This window comes from Ambystoma mexicanum, chromosome 8 (genome assembly GCF_040938575.1).
Source record: "Ambystoma mexicanum isolate Mex_15411 chromosome 8, UKY_AmexF1_1, whole genome shotgun sequence".
NCBI lineage: Eukaryota > Metazoa > Chordata > Amphibia > Caudata > Ambystomatidae > Ambystoma > Ambystoma mexicanum.
The window spans coordinates 960,763,698-960,786,259 of NC_090929.1; the positions used below are offsets into that span (position 1 = coordinate 960,763,698).

The window sequence follows — 22,562 nt, forward strand, 5'->3', positions numbered from 1 at the left end:
ACTGCCATCTTGCATTTTTATCGATGCAAGTGAGTCATTTTACAAAAAAAAGTTATCGCAGGCAGGCGTCCGCCAATATCATTACTTACATGATGTTGCATCCCTTGCATGCAAGTGAAAATATTTACAAAGTTAAAATTGAAGAAGTGCCTTTTCCCTTAATTTGTACTCTCTATTTTGAAAATGTTTTAATGTTGCCTACAGATTCTGATTTGCAGACATTTACAATGGATTCCTATGAAATCTGCATTATTTTTTCAGGTGATCAAGAGCAGGTGGATTCCACAGAAGCCATGGGTTTTATGCCTGCATACAAATCGCATGTATATGCACATATATATTGAGATATTGAGAAAGAGACAGACACAGACGGACAGAAGGACACATGTCCAGGGTGTGGGTGTGCAACACGTGCAACAGGGAAATCGCCCATAATAGTGAAGGGGATATGAGCCTCAGCTGTTGGTCTGGGCATGGCATTTTTGCCTATTTGGTAAAATGTTAACAGTGGGCACGGCTGAAGGATGGGGCCAGCAGCCATTGCCACAAGTCATGGCAGGTGGCTAACAGTATTTTGGCTAATTTTTGCAAAGTGGACAGTGCTCACGGCTAAAAGCCATGGCCACTAGTCAATGCAAAGACCATGGACAATTGTATCTGGTTAGTTACTCCACAGTAGAACATAGGTCACAGCCATAGAAGGGAGTTACTGGTCATGACCAAAAGCTGTGGCATTTTGGCCTTGGTCCTTTTTGGTTGAAATTCAGTGAAAAAAACGTTAGTTACGACAAAGCTAAGATGGTCTGATTCATTTCAACAAAACCCAGGAAACTTGTCGGGTGTGGTAAGTGGCAAGCAGCTTAACTCGGAGTCCCTCCCCCTTGTTGGTCAGCCAATCAGCACATACACAAGCTCAAAACAGGGACCACCAATGAGATTAAAACAATTACATTATGGAGAGATCTACAAGGGGGGACTCTAAGTTAAAATGTTTGTCACTTCCCTCAGTCACCAAATGTCCTGAGTTTTGTAGGGATCAATCACATCACATTAACTCTGTCTTAACTGAAGCTTTTTGGGGGAAATGGCAGTGAGTCAGGTGCCCCTCAACACCCTAGGACCGCCTGGAAAATCTTAGCGCCTAATTCACAGAAGCGTTTTATCATGGCAAAACCCCATTGGAAAATGTTCTGTGAACTAGGCCCTTAGTGTTCATCCTGGAACACAATCAAATGGCTAAGGCTACAAACTGTCCATATAAAATTCGGAAGAGTTGAAAACTGCTCAGCTGTTGCACCCACTAAAACTGCCAACTCATTAAGTACAGTGGTTCCACATTGAAATGTTGAAAACGGAAATTGACATGAGTTTTTAATGCACTCCTATTTTTAAGAAACCGCCTGCTTTCTGGTTCCTTGACAGAACTCAAGAAATCCCCAATAAATGCACTATTAACTTAATGGCATGTGTTGTCTTGCGTGTCCTTAGCAGGTCTACAAGTCTACAATGCACACAGCAAATACAATGCTGATTGAAAAAGAAGGTTGGTTCAAAGGCGTAGTGATGCCGGCCAATGACTGACTTGGCTTGGAGCATCTACAATCCTAATAGCTGCATAATGGGCCTGATCTACTAAAGCGTTTTACAATGGCGCTATCCCATTGAAAAACGCTGTGTAAATCAAGCCCAATGTGCCTAATTTAGCAACAGATATTAAAGCTCTGCCTAAAAAAGGGGTTTGAATTGCTCAGCGTTTGCATTGGCATTTTGTCATCTTTGAATCACCTAATAACAAACTTCTACCTCGTTAATAATTGTGATAATATTCTTATGTGGCATGGTGCTATTGCTTTAAACGTTCCAAGGCGTATCGATTAGCACATACTATAATTGTTCCCATCTAAAGCAGCCCCTTAATGACTTAAGTACTGATAGCAAGTATTGCCGCTTTCGGTGTGGTTACTGTAGAGGGACCCAACGACTGACCCAGCGCACTCCTCCTCACTCAATAAAACTATAAATAAATAAACATATAAAATGAAGCAGGTGATAATAGGGTGGCTCAGCTAGCTGTTGAGCAGTTACCAACTGGCCACAACATAACAGCTGGCGATTTTACAGATAAGTATGCTGGGAGCTGAAGAAGGCGGTGCAGTGCGTCGAATCAGGGCTGGCCAGGGCAAAAAACACAACAGGAAATGGTTTGCAAAATCTCAGAATATTATTAAATTTCAAAACCTATATGGTCTGGCAAGGCAAAACAAATGATTGAAAGAGTAAAGTACACTACGGGTTGAGAGCTCCGCAAACACTTTTAGGATTTTTTATTTTATTTTGTATTGGCACGAGTCAAGGAAAAAATACATTAAAAAAGCTGTAAATTACACAAAAAAATATTCACAGAGTAACTTGTTAATAATTCATAATTAGAAAAAATACATGCACAATTTGAAATGGAATGGAATCAAGATGCATAAGTATGGGAATCCCCAAAGCAGGTGTTAGTTCACATGCTACATTTGTTTGGCACCAGTTGTCCGCGAGTCAAAGACAGATAGTCTGGATTAACCCATACTACTAAAAATTGAAGGCAGATGGCTCCCACACTACTACTAAGAAGCGGAGTTAAGTGTCTCCGCATCCGCGTTATTGGATCCCTGCTATTCTACCTCAACAAGCATGCATCCTCCTAGCCGCACTCTGAAACATAGGGCCTGATTTACACAAGTGTTTTATAATAACGCAATCCCATTGGAAAATGCTCTGCGAATCAGGCCCTTCGAGTTACCATCAGTGCGCAACAAGTAACATTTACTTTTATTATTTGAAATTTGACAATTCAAAAACCTACATAAGAGTTCCATTTGCAAAAGAAAAGAAAGTTCTCCTGCATAGAAATCTTTTAAATGATGCAAGGTCGCCTTAGAGGCCCTCTCACAGCACGTGATTCAGGAGAGGAATAGAAGGAACCAGAAAAAGAGACAATTGCAGGAGGGCATGTGAGGATTAAGGAAGAATAAAGATAAAATTGTAGGAAGCAAGATGGAAGCTAGGTCTTTCTAGCTTTATCTCCAAATGTTTTTACATTGGGGGCCACGGGCACCAGAAGTTAGATATTCCATATCCTAGGGCGCACCTCCCTGTTCCCTATTTCAAAGTTTGGATACGTCATTTGATTTCAGGCTGCGCGTCACTTGATCATATAGGACTCATGACTGAAAGAACAAAGGATCCTGACCACTGAAGCACTAATGCACTGATGCATCTCTTGGGTGTTCAGAGCTGCTTCAAAGAGAAGGTGAAAAATCGTACGTTCTGAGTCGACAGGGGGTCTCTCCCTAACTCCCTAGAAAAACTCAATCATCAAAGGTGTTGCTTTCGCAAGCCCATTGCTCACCAAAGGTTCTCCACCTGGCTCATCTTGACTTGAGAGTTATGAGTTAAAGTACTTAGGGACATGACTAATTCCATTTCCAGGTCAGATTCTTTACACAATCATCTAGTAGTTCATCTAAAATTGTACATCAAGGGAATACAGGTGGCTCAAACTGCTGTGATGAGACTGATCAAAGGCCTCCAGTGCAACAAACACGTATCAAAACCCAGATGCAAGATGTGTGGGCTACCAATTACACAGAGAATCACTTTCAGCATTGTGTGTCCGATTCTCTGTAGAATTTACAACAAGCTCCGGAAGGTGCAAGTGCCAGGGTTTGTATATGCCCATGGCAGAGAATAAAGATCTTTCCAGGCACACAAGCTCAAGATTCCCAGATCACTTCCCATTTCAGGAAGAGAGTAGATTTCTTTCTTCTTAGACCCCACAATACAGAACATGCTTCCCATGAGAGTGAGAACAGAGACCAATATTCTGACTTTTAAGGAAAAACAAAGTGTTGCACTTTAACTAGATCACTTTTGCTGATCAGTATTGAGGTGCAGTTAGGGTTTAGGTGAAGAGCACTAAGAAGCGTGTTTGGATTGTACACTGAAGACAACTGTACACAATTAGATTAAAGATCTGCTTTGAATATAACAGTTTTGACTGCAATTTAGCTATAAATATTAGGTGTTGCTATTACTCAGCAAGCCGGTAGGCAAGTTTGCTCTTTTCTCCGGTAGCTCATCGCTAGTCACCTTCTGAGGGAATATCCACAAATGTGAACATTGAATTTCACAGAGAACTGGCTGCCTCCATCTGCACCTTTTGTGTAGACATGGAAAGGAGACTTCTCTCCACCAGGTGGACACTTACAATGGGCACAAATCGCTTACATCTAGTGTGTTTCTATTGCCAGGCAGGCATTGGGATTTGCTCAATTTTGCACATAAAAAGCTTCAGTGAAGCAGTTTTTGGATATTGCTAAATGTAGGGAAAGAAATGTAAGCGGAACCATCAAGTCGAAGAATATCTTATGTTTGCTTCTGTGTGTCCAAAATATGAATTCCACTTGTGTAGTGTTGATATTCTCTTTAATCGTGCTAGTGGTCAGTTTTTCTCTTGAACATCTCAGAAAATTCCCATGGCTACTTCATGTCGGCTCTTTTAGAAATTAATTTAGCTGCTCTGCTTCCCAGATTGTTCTCAGAATCAAAAAATAGGAAACGGGTGTGTCCCTCTATGTGTCCAAAACAAGCTGAATCACTGTTGATCAGAGCTGGGATAAGGATTTGTGCCACTCAAGGCAAATTGGTGTATTGACCCTTCCTCTCTCACAAATGCTCAAGAGTTTTGTGGTGTCCGCTGCTGTTGGTTTTTTAGGCCGCCACCTAGAATTGCCTTATTGTAGCATCGAATTTATGTGCTTTATCAAAGCAGTAATTTACTACAGAAAATTGTACGCATGGAAGATAGACAGCTACTAAATTCAATAAAATCCAAAATGTTAGATGTGGCATTTGACGACCAACAACACTCTCAAATCAGTAACTGACGCAACTCTGGAAATAGGGTATTAGGTAATGTTATCCCCACCAATAATATCACCATATATATGCTTGTGGGATAAAGCCATACGCGGTATTATTAGTGGGGATAATTTATGGGGTTATGGGGACCGGGAGTTGCAGGGGTGTCCCCTGCTCCATGAAAAAAATGATGGGTGTTGCGGGGGTGTCCCCCGCAGGTTCCATGGCTTAATATTGCTGTAAAAATATGGCAATATTTTTGTATGGCGCTATTTTTGCGCGGATATTAACACATGGAACCGAAAATAGGGACCCTGCACGCCACATTCATGTATAATAAGCAAGAGAAGATGTGTGTCTAGGTTTACAGCTGTTTGCTTTTCTGTCTTCTAGCATTTGCCTTTTTCAAACAGCTTTCAGTGCTCTTCTCCGGGGAACCCTTGAGTGGGGCAAGCTACAACTATAAACTCTGCCAATGACATACATGTGTTGCTTGAACGGGTGAGCAGAGTCTAACAACTAATATTGATCAATTTCCAAAATCCATATTTTGCCCGTTTCTGAAATGCAAAAAACAATACTAAAATACAGACATTTCTAACTGTCGTGTAAACAAGGTACACACACGGGGGTGGTTAATGATGGTGCAATCCTATTGAAAAACGCTCTGTGAATCAGGTCCGCGGTGTACAATACAACCAATTTAAAATGGCCTGAAAGGCTCACATTTTTTAAAACACTTCAGCCCGTGTCCTCTGGAAACGACATGACTGACTGATACAATCAGCTGACCACATATAATATGCGCTAGCTTTGAATGTTGCTATTTTATCCAGAGTTTCTATCACAGTTGAGGATGGTTAAGATTTTGCCATAAGCTACTAACCATCTGAAAAGGGCATTCACTGCCAGTATTCTAGACACCAGCTTGCAAGTGATGTTCCTATAATTTACGAATGTATTCTATTTATTAAAATTGTATATTTCGTTTGCATTCAATTATAAACAGCATTGCTTATTCTATATCTTATAAGGTATACAAGGCAATCAAAGGTTTAGTTGCAGATATGGCATATCCTTCAAGCTTGCCTTCCAGGCTGCCTGCCTCCATCCGTATTCACTTTGCCTCCAAGTGATTACGGTGCAGTTACTAAGTTGGAGGCACGTTGACATGCAGATAATATTAACACAAGACCATTTAGGGCCTGATTTGCAATGATGTTACCAGGAGTAATGCTGGCCTGACTTAGTCGTGGAGTCAGGTGTACATCCAAGCTACTCAGTCAGCCCGATTCATGGAATATTTGCCCGGTTCAAGGTGAATTTGCACTGCTGAAATGTGACTTTGCACTGCCGACACAAACCCTGTTTGATGGCACTGTGCAAAGTGTATTTTTGCCCTGCAAAGTCTGGGCAAAGTCAGCGCTTAGTCATTTTTCAAATACAAGTACAAAAAATTCACTTTGCACAGTTCCATGAATCAGGTTTTGTGTCAGCAGCGCAAAGTCACATTTCAGCAGTGCAAAGTCACTTTGAACCGGACAAATATTCCATGAATAGGGCCCAGTGTGTCTTCTTTTGTGAATCTAATAGCCCTTTCCTGGAGTAAATCAAGTGAAGCTCAGACTTACTCCTAGTAAAATCTTTCCGAATCTGGGCCCACTTTGCATTACGCCTGGAAAGTAAAACTACAGGGACATGTTAGGGGAACATTTTCGATATTGCAGAAGGGCAAGCAAAACTTTCACTGTCCTGTCTGCAGTAAGGCGTGTCCAGGTGCAAAGTTAGCACCTGCGCATTTGGAGGTGGGTTTTCTCTCATTAGCAATGGGGGTCCCTGTGCTAATGAGATAAGTGTGTGCAACTGCTCTGGGCCTCCTCTTTGGGCAGGGGTGGACTGGTCTATAGGCAGCTCTGGAGATTTCCCGGTGGGCCTCTGCACCCTGGGCCTGTTTTGTGTGGTATTTCCAAATGTTCTCGTTGGGAAAGGGCTGTGCTTGCTCAAAATGTGTCATATGGGGCAACTTTGAACATTTTTTCAAGGGACTCTTTTGGTCCCCAGTAATTATTTCCAGGGCCTCTTTTAGTTCCCAGTCCACTGCTGTCCTTGGGATAATTTGGAAGAGGGCACAGAAGCTCCCCTGCGCCCTACCACCACTCCAGTATTGCGGAGGTGAAGAAGCACAGTAGCAGACAGTATGCTTCTCCCCTTCAGTTATGGCTGGGCCGCTGCCTCCTTTAAAGATCATGCCAGCCAGGGGCTTACTGTTAGCCTCCTGCCATGATGATAGTAACAGGCTTGTGCATATCTCCCTATATCCGATCACTGAGCCCGATAACTCCCGCAAATATCCGGTGGGCTTGTTGCATACTGCAGTGCAAAGCAGCTGAAGCAGCCAAGCCTTGACAGTACCTGGCACCGTACAGAATGCAAGGTCTTCCGCCCAAAAACACAAAAGCGGGAATCAACAGTCATTGGGGCAATCCTGAGACAGGGGCTTTACAGTGGCAAGAGGAGTTACTGAATAACTGACCAATGGGTGCTGGGGAATACGGGATACGGGCAGGAGTCAGGGACAAGACTAACAGATCGACGGTGGTCTGAGGGACTGATTTAATACAGGAATAATGTACGGTGGAGACAGGAATGAGATAGTCAAGAGAGTGGGAGAAAAGCGAGAAAAAGTGTGCTGGGCGGATAGCTCAGTGGCAACACGTATGTCTTGGAAGCAAGACAAAACACAACACCACAGTTCGAATCTTGGTCGTGCATTATAAAACATTAAGAAGATGGCGCACCTTTTTGATTACGAAAGTATGGCTTTAGTGCAGATTTAAAGGAGTGGAAGATAGTATCATTCTTCACATGGGAGAAGAGAGTTCTAGTGGAGCGGGGGCCCGAAGCGTTTGCGCATGTGCAAAATGACACTTGGTGCTCGTGTTTATAATACAGGTACTGTGATCCATAGTTGAAAGTGCTTTCAGTTCTCTGGCTACGGTCAAAAGTTGTGTCTTGGAAGGGAGAATCCAAGAGCTAGGCTGGCTGATTTTTAATTTATTTTAATTCCACTTCAAACCCAGTTCAGGGGTGGTCAGGCTGGCTCACACAGTACTCACATAAACAATCTCGGTGGAATGGGGAGTTTATAAACACGAAGGAAAGCACCCGCTGTGACGTGCGGTTGGCTGAACTGCAGGGGGCCCTGCGTGGACGAAGGAAGGAGCCGCTGTTTTTCTCTAGTAGAAGGCCAAAATTAAACACAAGCCCAGAGCGCTCACCAGCACCAAAAAAACAACAGCATGACAGTGCTTCGGTCAGTTCAAACAAGCTATACCACCACATATTCACAGAAAATTACTTGCCAAATAGCCCGCTATCAAAAAGCAACACATCAGCAAAAACGCACATGAAGAATAACAATAAAACTGAAACCCCGCTCAAATTTTGTCAAATTCTGTTCGCCCTTAACTCAAGCTCGATAAAAAAATTGATTTTAAGGTCGTTAAAACATTGAAATGAAATTGAAAAGTCACTTGGCATTGTTATTTTCGAGAAGTGCATGAAAGAGTATTTCAGGAGTCTGCTGGTTACTAGACTACAGGCTGGGTACACTCCTGGATTTTATTTTTGTTGAATTACCTTCCAAACATGCATACTTTAGTGCACTGTTCACCAGTCACGCTCCCTTCACGCCACGTGTTTAATGAAAGCAATAGAACCTGGGAAATGGCAAATTGGCAGCTGAAAGTAGCTTGGTTTTCATTTGTAAACTGCTGATTTTCTGATTTTTTTTTTAACATAAGAGATTACTCAAGTAACACATGTATGTGCTTATTCGCCTATTTGCGACTCTGTTTATGTAGCAGCGCCTACGTGTTATCCAGGACTAGCCATAGCACGGAAGCCATTATCGAGCGCACTCTTGCCAGGTGGATATGGTAGTAGAGATTGTCGTTAGGTCTTTTCGCCGAGTGGTGGTGATTGATCGTCGCCTATTCATTTACACACATGTGGTTCTCGCAGTGTTCGGCCGACGCTGAATAACTCAAATCTATAGAGAACCGGGGCCTAGTACATATCTGATGCCAGCCATAATCACTAGCAGGAAGCGCCTAAAGAACTGTCACAACGCCATTACTTTTACTGTGAAACTACGCGAGTCTGGAGAGGAAAGATCACAAAGGGCAACATTGTTTGCTCACTGAGTTGCCTCAATAGTTACCCCCCCCCAGACCCATCAAATATCCTTTGAGTTCCTCTCTGCCCCACGGTCCCCTCCTCATCACGCTGCTCCCCACCACGCATTCCCCGGGCCGTGAAATTTCGAGTTCTGGCACACAGAAGGTCGCTGTCAAAGCGAGGCCTGCATGTCCATTAGCTTCCCTGTTTTTCTGCGGGTGGACTGGGGGGCTATGGGAAGGCTGCATGGACCAAGAGACCCCGTGTCACAGAACATCTCAAGGCACATGCTGGAACCCCGCGGTGACACGCATAAATATGCAACTGGCAGTGCTTCCAACCGGGCATGATTATATGTAAAGCTCTCTAGAAAACTGGACATACATTATTGTTTTATTACTAATAATATTAATAACGTTATCGACATGTGTATCATAATCGCATTCAGTAGTACTGTTATGATAATTAAGATCATTAGTATTAATAATGTGATTAGAATTGTTATTATTTATTTATAATATACTTTTAGCCATACGGCTTTCTATATACAACATAAAATACATACACAGACAATAACAATATTGTTATTATTTAGCAACTTTACAGAATCAATACGAGATAGGGATGAACAGAATACCAGGCTTAAGGTAGAATATTTGGCACAGTATCTGGCCACAACTGAATCACATTTTGTATGTTATATCTAAAGTTGAAAATCGGATTAAAACACTTTATAAATGGAACAGAAAGGTATTCTCGTGCATCTGTCTTCGCGTGATATTGTCTGGGCTTCCATTAGCCCAACTTATCGTCGGCAAGCACATTTTCAGTCTGATTTGTTAAATGTTAATTTCTGCGTGTTTTCCGTAGACACATCAGATATACATCTTTAGATGCTTGATAAGAATTGTGGGTAGATGTGAGGCAAATGTCCCTCAGAAGCCAAACTTTATGGCCGTGATTCATTAAAAAGGTAATGGTAGTAACTCTTGACTTACTCATGGAGAGAAACTAGTCGATTCCCAAAGACGCTACCTACAGGATCTCTGAATTTGCTCTGGCTTACTCCTGCAGAGAGAAGAGTAAGTCAGGAGTAAGCCAGCGTTACTCCTGGTAGTGTCTTCACGAATGAGCCCCTGTGTTTTTGCGGAGCTCAAACGAGGCAAGTTTAGGGGTAGTGGGTGCTTTGCAAAAGTTAAAAAGAAGACTTACATTCAAGCCCTTTATGGGAATTTTTAAGTTAAAAAAAATGCCACCGATAAAAATAGGTCAAAGACTTCCAAAGATTGCATATAATTTAACGTATGAATTACAGTCATACTTAGACTTGTTGATGGGCAGCTTTGTTTTGTATCCCAGGTCCATTAATTAGGGCCAGTTAACAAAGAAGTTACTATGGGCCTGATTCACAGAGCGTTTTCCTATGGGATTGTGCCATTACAAACTGGTTCTTTAAATCAGGCCCTATGAGTTACTATGGGGAACTCTGACTAACCATAGACTTAAACCCAGAGAAGGCTGCTTGATTCAGAAACTAGTAAAAAAGGAGTATGTCTGACTTACTTATGGAACCTTCTTTGGGAATCAAATAGGCCTTCCCAGATTTAAAGCAGAGTTATTTAGGAACTGCCCAGATTTAAATCAGAGTTATGTAGGAACTGGCCTCATCAGGCCTAGATTGGCATACAAACACATCTGATTGGCTGCTCTGCCTTACAATTGGTCACAGACTAAAAGCAGAAGTCAAGATCAAATATTGTGCAATGTCTATCATGTTCGCAATGTCTATAAAATAAAACAGCCCCCCATCCCATGCACCCACTCGCTCCCCTTTGTCCCCCGCAAAAACCCACTCCGACCACATTCAGTTCCTGGCTTTTTGTCTGCTGCCTGTTGTCTTTCAGTGTCATTTGGATACATACACATTAGGAATGATTGCAGCACCAGCTAGCCTGTACTCTGCTATGAAACTGGGACACTCATTCCCCCCTGAATTCCAGCTGGGCTAAAACCCCATGGTACACCAGAGAGCTAGCCTCCAAAAAACGCTCAATCAGAGCCCTAGAGAAACGACGTCACAAAAATCACCAACCTCAAATCTCTGCGCGCTAACCGTGGGATTCTGATTACTGAGGCAAAAGTTGCTTACTATTCCACCAACATTGGGGCAGCCTCTAACAGGAACAAAGCCCTCCTTGAAGTAGTAAATCATTGTACCAAACCCTCACCGACCCTGAGATACTAGCAACTCAGGAAAAAGTTGACAGAATCAACACCTTTTTTATTGAAAAAATAGACAAAATCCGAGAGATCATGGAATCACCCTCCCAAGGCATCAGCATCCCCTGCAAGCACACTGCCTCTCTGGACTGAATTCTCTCCTCTATTTCCCGTGGATCTCCAAAAAATTATTGCCTCCCTCAAACCTACTTCTTACTCAGACAATATAATTCCGGCCTCCATCATTAAACAATTGAAAGGCCTGGCTGGCGCTCAATGCGCTCCTCACCATCATCAATGCCTTCCCCGCAGAAGGATAATTCCTGGACACCCTCAAGACTTGTCGCATACAACCTCTCTTGAAAAAAACAACCTTAGATCCAGATGACCTGGCCAACTACAGGCCCATTACGAACCTCCCGTTTAGTGGCAAAATCTTGGGAAAAGTAGTTGCTACATAACTTTCCGCCAGAATCGAAACAACTGCACTAAATGACTATCAATCTGGTTCCGCACAAAGTGTAGCATCAAGACAGCCACTATCCATGTGGGCACTGTCCTGAATTACTTTCCCTTCTACCTCTCAGGAAGACATCAGCCGGTCCAGATGAACTTGTTGCATTCTAACCGACTTCAGGTCGTCTGCAGGGTCCTACAAGGCTTCATCCTCTCGCCAATCCTTTTTAACCTTTACATGGAGCCTCTGGGCACACTCCTCAAAGATCCCAATATAGCCATCCACAAATACGCAGACAGTACTCAGTTGTACATGAGAGTAAAAGCATCAATCGTCTCTGCAGTTACCTAGTCATCACCCAGTCCTGGATGTCGACTGCCTACCTCAAACTAATACCATCCAAGACTGAATCCATCCTCATCAGTCCACCTACTAAAAAACAACTTGTCCAACAATGGATCGATGATATTCGCCTGGATGGATTTAATCCACAACTCTCAGTCTCAGCAAAATCCTTTGACTTCACCATTGCCAGCAATCTGCCCTTCCAGAAACACATATCCAAGAAGGCCCCAATAACCTAGCTGAGAATCTCTACCCTTCAAAATATCAAACCCTTCATCCCACTGCAGGACTACTGGACCGTAGAGCAGGCCTTTGTGGTCTTGCACATTGATGGGGGCAATGCTTTCCTGACGGGGCTCCCAGCTGCTCACTTAGCTCCCCTAAAAGCAGTCCAAAACGCTGCAGCATGTCTTATCCGAGGACATGGAAATTTCACTGAATTACTGCATCCTACACTAACGACGTTGGCTTCCACTCCAAGCCAGGATCCTGTTCAAGACTGCATGTATCATGTACAAAGCATTCGCGAGTAGCACACCAGTGTAGCTGGCGGATAAGCTCCACATATCTGGTGGCACACGCTCCTCCCACAGCAAATCAACCAACCGGGTTGAATCACAACTTGTCCACAAAGAGAGGACCCACAAACAATCCTTCTCTTGTCATGCACCCACCCTCTGGAACTCGATTCTGGTATCGGCTTGGAATGCCCCCACAATTCTACAATTTCGCAGCTCTCTCAAAACATGGCTCTTTCAACAAAACCTGACCACGGACTAATTCCAATGAATGCACATAGCTCACAGTACTGCGCTACTGTTTAAAGATGCCAGCCTAAATGCTGTCTACCCACACTCTGTACAGCACTCTGCTGCTCTCGAACAATAACATAAAATAGAAAATACAAAATGTCGGGAAGGTCAGAGTTACTATCTCAGATTCACTGCTTGACCAAACTGTGTGACCTTAGGCTAAACACTCCATTGACCTCTCCCTCTGCTCCTTTTTCTGCAAGGTGTGGGGGAGCTTTAAAACAGGCCAACTCCATTCTAGTCTCCCTTTAAGCACTGTTACATCTTGCCTAGCGACTGTGAATCTTTACAACTCCCTGCTACGATAAATTGCATGCCAGTTATATATGTATTGATGTGAGGACTGCGCCCCCTCGTAGTCCTCTTGCATATGTCTGTAACCCATGTCGATAATACACTGCTCGATTGCTTCCAGAAGCTAGGTTTATGTTCAATAAATACACAACACAAAACAGGGCATTCCCACTTGCTCTTGCATTAGTAGGACTGCCATATAAATGCTCTGAAACACTTGTGTACGAGCGCGTTAGAAATAAAATATCAATTCAATATAAATTTAAGGCTCTTCCAAACCCTCTTGCTTACTGCTGATGGTGTATTGTTTTTTGATTGTTAAAGTGTGTCCGCTACAGAGAACTGAGCTGTGACAAGAGTCATGCCACGCTATGAGGCATTTTAGTGAGCACTTTGTAGCCAATGAAGATATTGGTTAGATTAGTACCCCTCTTAAAGTACAGCGCAGCTAGACCGCAAGCTGGCTGGTACCTGTGCTGCACCAGAAAACGTTAAGCGAATGAACAGGCTCCTGGCTACTACTATCCTAGGCTGGAATAGACACTAACCAACCCCAAGACAAACCATTGAGAAATCCAACACCAGCTGAGAAAAACTTTTTTTTAGAAAGAATATGTTCCCGTCTCTTTTTCTACTGTGAATCAACACAATACTATCTTTCCCTTCTCCTGTATATAGTTCATCTGTTGAGCAATATTTTGTAAAAGCATTCCACATTGAAGCCGATTAACAATACTTTGCATTATCTTTGCTCATCAAATTCTTTCTTCTTTGCAGAAAGTTTGTGTTTGCACACATTACCAAACAAATATATATATATATATATATATATATATTTTTATTTATTTGTATTTAATCTATTTAGATTTTTACAAAGACGTTTTGATCCTGTTGAGGAGTATATTAGTGTTTTGACTGTGCGTTCTCTGCATGGACCAAGAAAGAAAAGTTCTGCAAGTTAATAGACTTCAGAAGGAGACCCAATATCTTCATCTTCTAACTAGAAAGGCTAGTCCTGTTGAGGTTGAATGGCCTTCTCCAAGGTGATGTTTAGAAGTTTGGTCGCTGCTATTAGCCATCTAGTTTGGGCTCCTGTAATGAGGCGGTTCCACTAAGTGTTTTCATTGTCCTTTATATTGCCAAAGACAGGCACTATTTCTCATTATTGGAGTTAAACATTCACCATTACAGAGTTGTGTGGCACTGCAGCTTTTTTAAGTTCACTCTGCTAAGTAACTAAACTAAACTGCTTTAGGCCACACACCACAAACGGGATTACCTCGAGTAATAATAGCTATCATTAACCAACTGAACGGTCTGATAAGGCCGACACAGCTCTGGCAATAATCCAACCTGCTCCCTGTAGTTCAGATTGAAATCTATTCAGAAGGCGCCCAACCTATTGATCCACCTTGCGGGCAGCAAAATCCACACGGGGGGGCTGCAATAGGCAACCGACCAGCACCCCTGTTTGTGCAGTGTAGTTTGCAGAAAGAGCCTTTCTGGATATGGAGCTGCCTATCTGCCTCGTCCTTGGGGTTCAGTGTCTTATTGCACTAATTTAGTGTTTTTTGTGCTCTCACGAAATCGAGTCAGAACAAAACCTGGGTACTAGTGTGCCCACACAACTGACTTTGAAATATGCAATAAGTTATCTTCTTTAATTTCGTAAAGCATCAGGTTTAGAGGGGAAAGCAGCGCAAATTACAAATGTGCATACGTTTTTATCAGGGAGAGTTTGTTGGAGATCTAATAATATGCAAGAATATATTTTTAAAAATTATATAACGTGCACAAGATCCTTTGCCACTGGTAATCTCGAATCCGAAATGTAGGATATGTCTAACTCACCCTGGGTCCTGACACACACAGTTGTTCAGGAGAAGTTAAAAAAGAAAGCTTCGGCAGACTGGTTCTTGGTATTAAATGTTGGTGGGTATTAAGAGTCAACCTATTAAAGAGTTCGAGGGTCCGCGGACTCGCATTCCACATCTTTCTATTATTCAGTTAAGAGTCGGGGCTTAAAACTTCACAAAAAGTACCAGCATATGAGCTTAATTCAATAAAGCACGCCAAAAAACAAGGATCGCCACAAAGAAATGGAAGGATTACGAGACTCCTCATCCGCTACCCGAAACTATAGAAAAAAAAACATGGCTCTGTGGGTCTGGAGGCATTATTTTCATTTTTGGAATGTGTGGACTACACTTTTGACATCATCAAACACAAGTATAAGATATTGGCAGTCTCAAAAATGCAGATTTACAGAAGCGTACGTGTTTCAGTACGATTCAAAAACACTTTTAAAATCAGTACGTGATTAATTAGACTGTTTTCCCAAACTCTGCCTAAATGCACTTCGACGGTGCAGTGCTGAAAATCTACCCGTGTTAAAAAGTTAAATGAAATTTTGAAAATATGTAATGGAACGTAAATAAATGTTTTTTGGCGTATGGTGGGGTATGCGTCGACTAGGCAAAAAAATAAAGCTTTGTAATGTAAAGCAAATGCGGATTAGGAGTTTCAAATGAATCGTCCCCTTTGAGTTCCGGATTTGCAATGCCGACAGCATGTAGGCCAATTTGGGCAGTATCGCCACCCGTAGGCCTGCAATTTCAAAACCAGAGCAATCCCAAATGTCGAGTGTAACGCAGAATCTCCGTCAAACGTTGGGTTAAAAGATGGACATTTTAAATATATCTGCCCTCCCACAAATAACCGGGGATCTCGGAGGAGAAAGAAGTTTGAGCGCTGATCGGTTTCTTCGCTGGACGCGTGGAAGAGGGTAGGGTCTCTAATCCTGTGTTAACAGGCCCAAATGCGAATGCCGCGCCCCCTCTGGCCACGGGTGAGAATTACCGCTACTAACAGGAAGTGCCCTCGGCGGGTCGTGAACTTAAAGGCGTGAGGTCACGTAATTGCGCCGGAGGGTTTGTTTACATTCCCCAGATGGGATATGGCAGATCCAACCAACCCCCAGTTCTAAAATGAAGTGTATGGGGAGGGGCCGGCCAGGCCTGGACGATTTTGGTTTGTATACGTAAGATATTCAATATATCTCGCATTCAAACATCTGTTCATTCTAACAAGAAACTGAAAAGTCAGATGAATGCGTTATCTCTGAAGCTTTAATGCAGGACCTATGCAAACACGAATTAACTAATTGCAGCGACGCCTTTCGCCTTCATGGACAAGGGCTCCTCAAACCTACGAGTGCAAAATGTATCGTCGACCCACTCAAGGCCAACAGTTTTAAATACAACAGTAGCTACTTCCAGGGAATTCATCCTACAGATAGCACGCGCTGGCGCCTCTAGCTGCCTCGGGAGCTGTCTCGGGTCGTAAACGTGTTTTGCGCGGATGCTATCGCTGATCACCGCGTGCTGCCTTGTTTTCCACGCACTTTACAGTGGAGGTTCAGAGCTTTCAAAATGCATGTATAGGCACTTGCTCACCAGCGTGCATAGGCCCTGATTTCTGGCATTTTTAGCACGGTGCACAGTGACTTTGCACTGCAAAAATACACTTTGCGCTGCTCCATAAATCAGGGCGATTGTTGCAAGACCAGTGAAAAGTCACTGCACCGTGCTAAAAATGCCATGAATTAGGCCCGTCGTGTTTGCACGTGAGAGTAGTGCAGCGATACGTCTTAGCCGAGGTATCCCGCTTTCAAAGCTTCTCAGCCTGCATGCAATACTTGGAATACAAGCTTCTCAGCCTGCATGGAGTACTGTTACAGTCAGATATCGTGAGTTTCAATGAGTTGTTTTTTAGGCAACTTACAGTCGTTTTCTTTGTACGGTAATACTGGCACTTCGCTCTAGCTTCAAACCCCCCTTACTTAGTGTGTCAACCCTTATTTTGTTTAACAGAATATCAGTACTTTACATTTTCAGGCAGGATGGATACACTACTTGTTATCGGAGGCAGTGGGTACTTCCCATCCGTTTTACAGCGCCACAACTGCAGTGACACTTTCCCATCATGTTTCAAAGATTTTAATATCAGCAGTCCCCGGCATGTGGTCAAATAGCAAAGTACCAGCAATTGGCAGTTTTTCTGCCACACGGACACTACTCAGCCTAAATAAAATAAAAAAAAAACTTTAAACAATGGAGAACAGATACTTTTCAACTGGGTTGCATGTTTTTTTAATAGAAGAGAACCGGCACTTTTTAACTTGGATACAACACATGTAATAATCTAGAGTCAGCACTTCTCAGACAGCATGCACGCCCTTTACCAGAAGTGCACCAACACTTCTTAGCCAGGTTACACAGCTTGTCATAATAGCGTTCGGGTATTTCGCCACAGAGTTGCAAAGTTTTCATCGAGTGCCTGCACTTCTGGCCCAGGGTAAAGCACAGTTCATAATTAAGTAACCCCACTTCTCAGGCAGGACACAACTTTTAATAACAAGAGTACGGTCACTTCCCCGCTGAGCAACAATTTAACAGTACAGTGCCAGCACTTCAAAACTTTTACCAGAAGCGTGGCAGCACTTTTTTTGTCGGTTTGCCATCCTTCTATCGGTAAAGTAACGGAACCTGGCAGTCAGATAAGTTAGACCATTGTCCCTTTTCGTTAGCTTCCCGGTCTGCGACAGCGAATACCCGTTCCCATTTATTTTCATTCCAGGCTCTGTCTGAAAGTGGTTACCACAGCTCTTGCAGTCACTGACACGTGGGTATGCATTTGAAATCCCGCAGCCCTTTCAAGCAGCACTTAGAAGCCGAGCCATTCCCATTTGCCAGTAGACAAATATTTACACATCCCCATTTAAAATGCCTTGGAACACCTTCGGTCCTCGCAGGGGACAAAGGAGTGGAGCGCAGGCAGAGCCGGCCGGCGATTGTTCATATTCACCTGACTCGCTGTTTGGAACAGGTCGCCTTTGATCAGACCCGAATGAAATGCGAGCCACCTCTTCCAAACAACAGTGCGCCTGCCACAATACTTCCTTGTATGTCCAAGTCGGCCATACCGGTTTTATTTATTCCTAGAGTAAAGAACGTTTACACAAAAACCTGTCAAAGCAGGTTATGCAAAAAACAAAAAAAAAGACGTGCACTTATGCTGTCAGGAAATGCCCCTGCTTCTGTCCAGGAAAACGGGACAATTTACATCACGGAGAAAACTTTCCAGAAAAAGAAACCCCGCTATGTTCCTGAGTCTCCTTTCTGAATAGTGACATCATGCAGAACTTGGCATTTTTGCATTGCAAAATAAGCCAAACTGTTCCTGTGGGGGATGACATTTCTTGCCTGTTCTGTCATAAAGGCACGCCTGGGCCATGGGGGTAAGGAAAGGTTGCTGCTGCCCTGACATGTCCGCAGACAGACAGGGTCCGATTCGTGGAATTGTTTGCCCGGTTCAAAGTGACTTTGCACTGCCGACACAAACCCTGAGTCATGGAACTGGGCAAAATGTATTTTTTCAGTGCAAAGTATTTTGTACTGCAAAAATGACTTTGTACTTACTTTGCACAGCAACAATACATTTTGCCCAGTTCCATGAATCAGGGTTTGTGTCGGCAGTGCAAAGTTACTTTTCGGCAGTGCAATGTCACTTTGAACCGTTCAAAAAATTCCACGAATCGGGCCCACAGTGTGCACGTGCCTCGCTGTGCACGCTAGCCTGCTAATGCCCACAGACACTTGTCTGCTCACGCACTTCGCCACGGCGATTTACACGCCCTGACCCCTTCCCAAACCCAACGTGAATTTCCGCCTCAAGGAACCCTAGAGCTCAGACGGCACAGCCTTCGACGCGTAGGACCTGCGAGAAATCCATTTACATTTTCATTCGGATCCATAGAGCGCGCCAACCATCGGGACCCGAAATCGATGGGCTCGCCCAGTCGCAGACCAACAGCCTTCATTTTCTAATCTTCCGAGTGTAAACGCTATCCTATTTGCATTTCCATGCCTCCGGTTTGCCCAAGTCAGTGGCAAAGATCATCTCCTGGTCAGGAAGGGGATATCTGCACCGTTTTCTTTTTCACAATAGGTGCTACTTCATGCATTGCTTCCCCGCCCCTCCCCCCACCCGCAGACTCTTTGTACTCCGGGGTTCCCATTAGCACCGTCGCACTGACACATGTCTGCATCGAAAAGCAACAGCACTGCCTGGCTTTCGGTTCTGTCAAAGGACGGGCTTCTGGGCAAGCAGAGGGGGGTGGAGCGCGCACCAGGGGGGGACGCATTTGCACCACACTCGTGTGTGTGTGTGATTAATGTGTGATTTTAATACGTTGCCCGCCTTGGACGCTCCCGAAGGATGCTGAGAGGGGCGGAGGAGGCATTCTACCGTCACCTGGGTCTGCTAATGCCCAGTAGCCCCCCTAGCTCATTATACAGCAGAGTGGGCAACCCCCCGCATGGAGGCTTAATGCCAAGAGAAACGGACAACCACGTACAATACAAGTGTTTTAATCACCCTTTAACCAACGCCCCCCCCTTCTTCCACTCACACGGCGTGCGATTCCGAGTCTGCATCACGTTTCAGGTTAACACTCCCAAACCTCTCCCATAAAGCCCCCCCTCCCAACCAAGACATACACCCCACGTCCACATGGACCCCAAACGGCCATTGAAGACCCAAGCCCGCAGAAGGCCCCACACCCATGCTTCGCTGTTGTGCATCGCCTTGCAATTGTATGGCGTACCCCCTCCCTCATGCCCCAGCAGGGCACACATGGAATGAATCCAAGCAGACGCCAGTATTATGCTAAAACAGACCGCCCTTTCACAGAGGACCGAGGAACACGCTTCAATCATAATGTACATGGCAACATCACAGCCCATGCTCTGGTCATTGGACTTTGAATGCTGGCGTCAAATATTAGAGAATATATCACTTTTACCCCTCCCTCCCCCACCCCGCACAAATCCACCTCAACAGGCACCAGCCACTTCTCCCTCTTCATCAGTGCTTAATTCTGCCCACAGACAGAGCGATGCAAGCAGTGGTGATGCTGCCAGCCCAGCACAATGGTGGGGGGAGGCAACCCCCTAACCACATGCTCAGGAGCCCTCGCCACATGGAGTGACCCGGGCCGGTAGGGCGCCCTCGGCACCGCCGGATCACGGTGTCTATGGACAAAGCGTAGCCACTGTGTGAACTCACGCTAAGGGCTACATTTCTGTGATTGCACGTCCCATATTCCGGTGATGGAGAGCTGCTACTGGTGGCGGGGTCTAAACCTCATATTTAGATGCTCTGCCCCAGCGTGCAGAGTAGTGAAGTGGGGCTGGCGCAGAACACTGTCCTGGAATCAAACCCCGGTATACCAAACCGCAATTCCTGCTTTAAACGTCTCTAATCTCCTATTCAAACGTCCACCCTCCGCTCCACTAGAAAAACAAACACAATTTATCATGTGTAATGAACCTGGCACTCAAACAGGGAGAGTTATCTTTTCACCATTTGCTTAATAATATGGATAACTGCAGTGCAAATTCGCAAAATGAACTGTTGCTAGCCTAATGGCTGTGCCAGCTACCCAGAATGCCCCCCAACAGATAGAGGAAACACCACAATACGCACGGCCGCATTCTGCACACCTGGCCAAGCAACGGTGGGGTGCCACTCCACCGCAACGCCAGTACCACCACGCCTAGACAGGCAGAGTGAAATGGGCGATGGCCAATTGATGGAACAAGGGGAGACCCCCACCACCCCAGGAAAGCGATGATTAGCCTTCTACCACTCACCACCCCATCCCTCGGGACCACCCGTAACACAAAGATGCTGGTTCCAATCGTAAACTTTACACACACATGACACACAGGTCCCGTAGTGCCCGGTGCAACTTACCTTCCACAGCACGCACCACCGGCAGCAGCAGCAGCAGGCACACAATCCACAGCAGTGCCATTGTGCGGCGGGGCTGCCTAAAGCAGGCACTAAAGGGGGGCTGTCCAGAGATCCATGGAGACCCGAGCGCAGACAGAGAAAATCAGGCAGGGGCAAGCACTTCCACCAGAGCGAGCCATGCAGAATGGGGAGAAAAAGGGACAGAGCAGAGCCCAGGCACGGGAGAGTCCACTCCAGACCCCGGCACAGGGATGGTGACAGGCAACACAGGAGCAGGAAGCGAGGAGGGAGCCCCCTTCAGAATGCGCAGTTCTGCCTAATTATATTCTCATTATGTTGTGTTGATCGACAAGGGCTCTGAGCTGAAAACGGGCACACTGGTACGGGTTTTCACCAGACGAGGAACGAGCGCCCCCCTCGCGCCGTGAATGGTCTCTTCCCAGCTGCCTGTCAAGCAGAAGAAAGCGGTGATTTCAGGAGAAATGCTGCCCAGGTTTTATTGAATGCTGCAGCGCAGGGTCTGTCGGCGCTGACAGGGGCTGTGTGAGGGGGTCGGTGTCTGAGAGGGGGTGGGCGCATGACGGGGACGAAGTATATTCTCCACGGCACCCCCCACTGCTTCACACTGGGGTGAATGTGGCCAATAATAATGTTTTCTTGGCAAAGGGGTGTGCAATATATAACCACCAACACACACAAAAGAGCGCATCTGCGTATGGCGGGACGGCATTCAGACGATGCAATATTTTGAATAGACACAACCATTCTCTTAGAATTCTTAGTGCAGGATTATATCAGCACTTTAAAACAATAACGCAACAAAAAACAGAAAGAGCATGCAGGAACGGTATCCGAGTAAGTGCCATTGTTCCCGTGGACACTGCGTGCTTGTATTGACAGCCCTGGAGACCCCCTCTGCTGGCAGGGTTTCCCTGTCTCCTATCGGCAAACCTGCTGCACAGGGCAGGCCATGCTCCCTTCTCATCACTAGGCCCAAGCTGGTCCCGCAGACCCCTAAGATGGCCATCCTGTTAAATCATCTTGAATATTTTTTTTTGTTTTGTTTTCAGTGCACCGTTACATAAGTGTGTCATAAGTGTGTCAGAGACAGAAAACATGCAGCCATCTCATGGATCGCTTGCTGGTCAATGATACAGAGAGGACCATCCGACGCATCCTGTGCCTCGAGGGAAAGTGCTCCAGCTAAGCACTTGTAGAGAATGGTTTAACACATTGCTCTGGGTTTTATAACTCTCTGATGGGGGAGGGGGTTAGTCGAAGTTGCACTTAATATTGCATTGACTATGCCACGTCGCATGGACTCACCATTGCACGCTGATGCAATGATTATGTGATTTGGCAGCTTGCGGGACCCTATGACTCCTGGTTATAGACAGTGTCTATAGGCACCTCTTTTACTCAGAGTTCCATTACCAGGCATCTTGGGATGTCATTTGAGGAGCTGCAGGAGTGCAGGCAGGAAGTGAGTATTGTGCAACCGAGTTCTAAACCTCATACCCAGGGGTGTT

At 44.8% G+C, this 22,562-nt stretch overlaps 1 protein-coding gene across 6 annotated transcripts in view; it reads right to left on the reverse strand.

Annotated features, from left to right (window-relative positions):
* Positions 1-21,246, reverse strand: part of EPHB2 (EPH receptor B2) — a 935,811-nt gene extending 914,565 nt beyond the window's left edge. For 2 of the 6 annotated variants that reach the window (XM_069610866.1, XM_069610865.1), the window contains exon 1: positions 21,034-21,245. In XM_069610866.1, coding sequence (XP_069466967.1) covers positions 21,034-21,094 — 61 coding nt within the window. In that variant the 5' untranslated portion in view covers positions 21,095-21,245. Of the gene's footprint in view, positions 1-21,033 lie in introns of all 6 variants that reach the window. The other 4 variants (XM_069610869.1, XM_069610870.1, XM_069610867.1 and 1 more) reach the window with 3 other exon arrangements.
* Between the last annotated feature and the right edge of the window lie 1,316 nt (positions 21,247-22,562).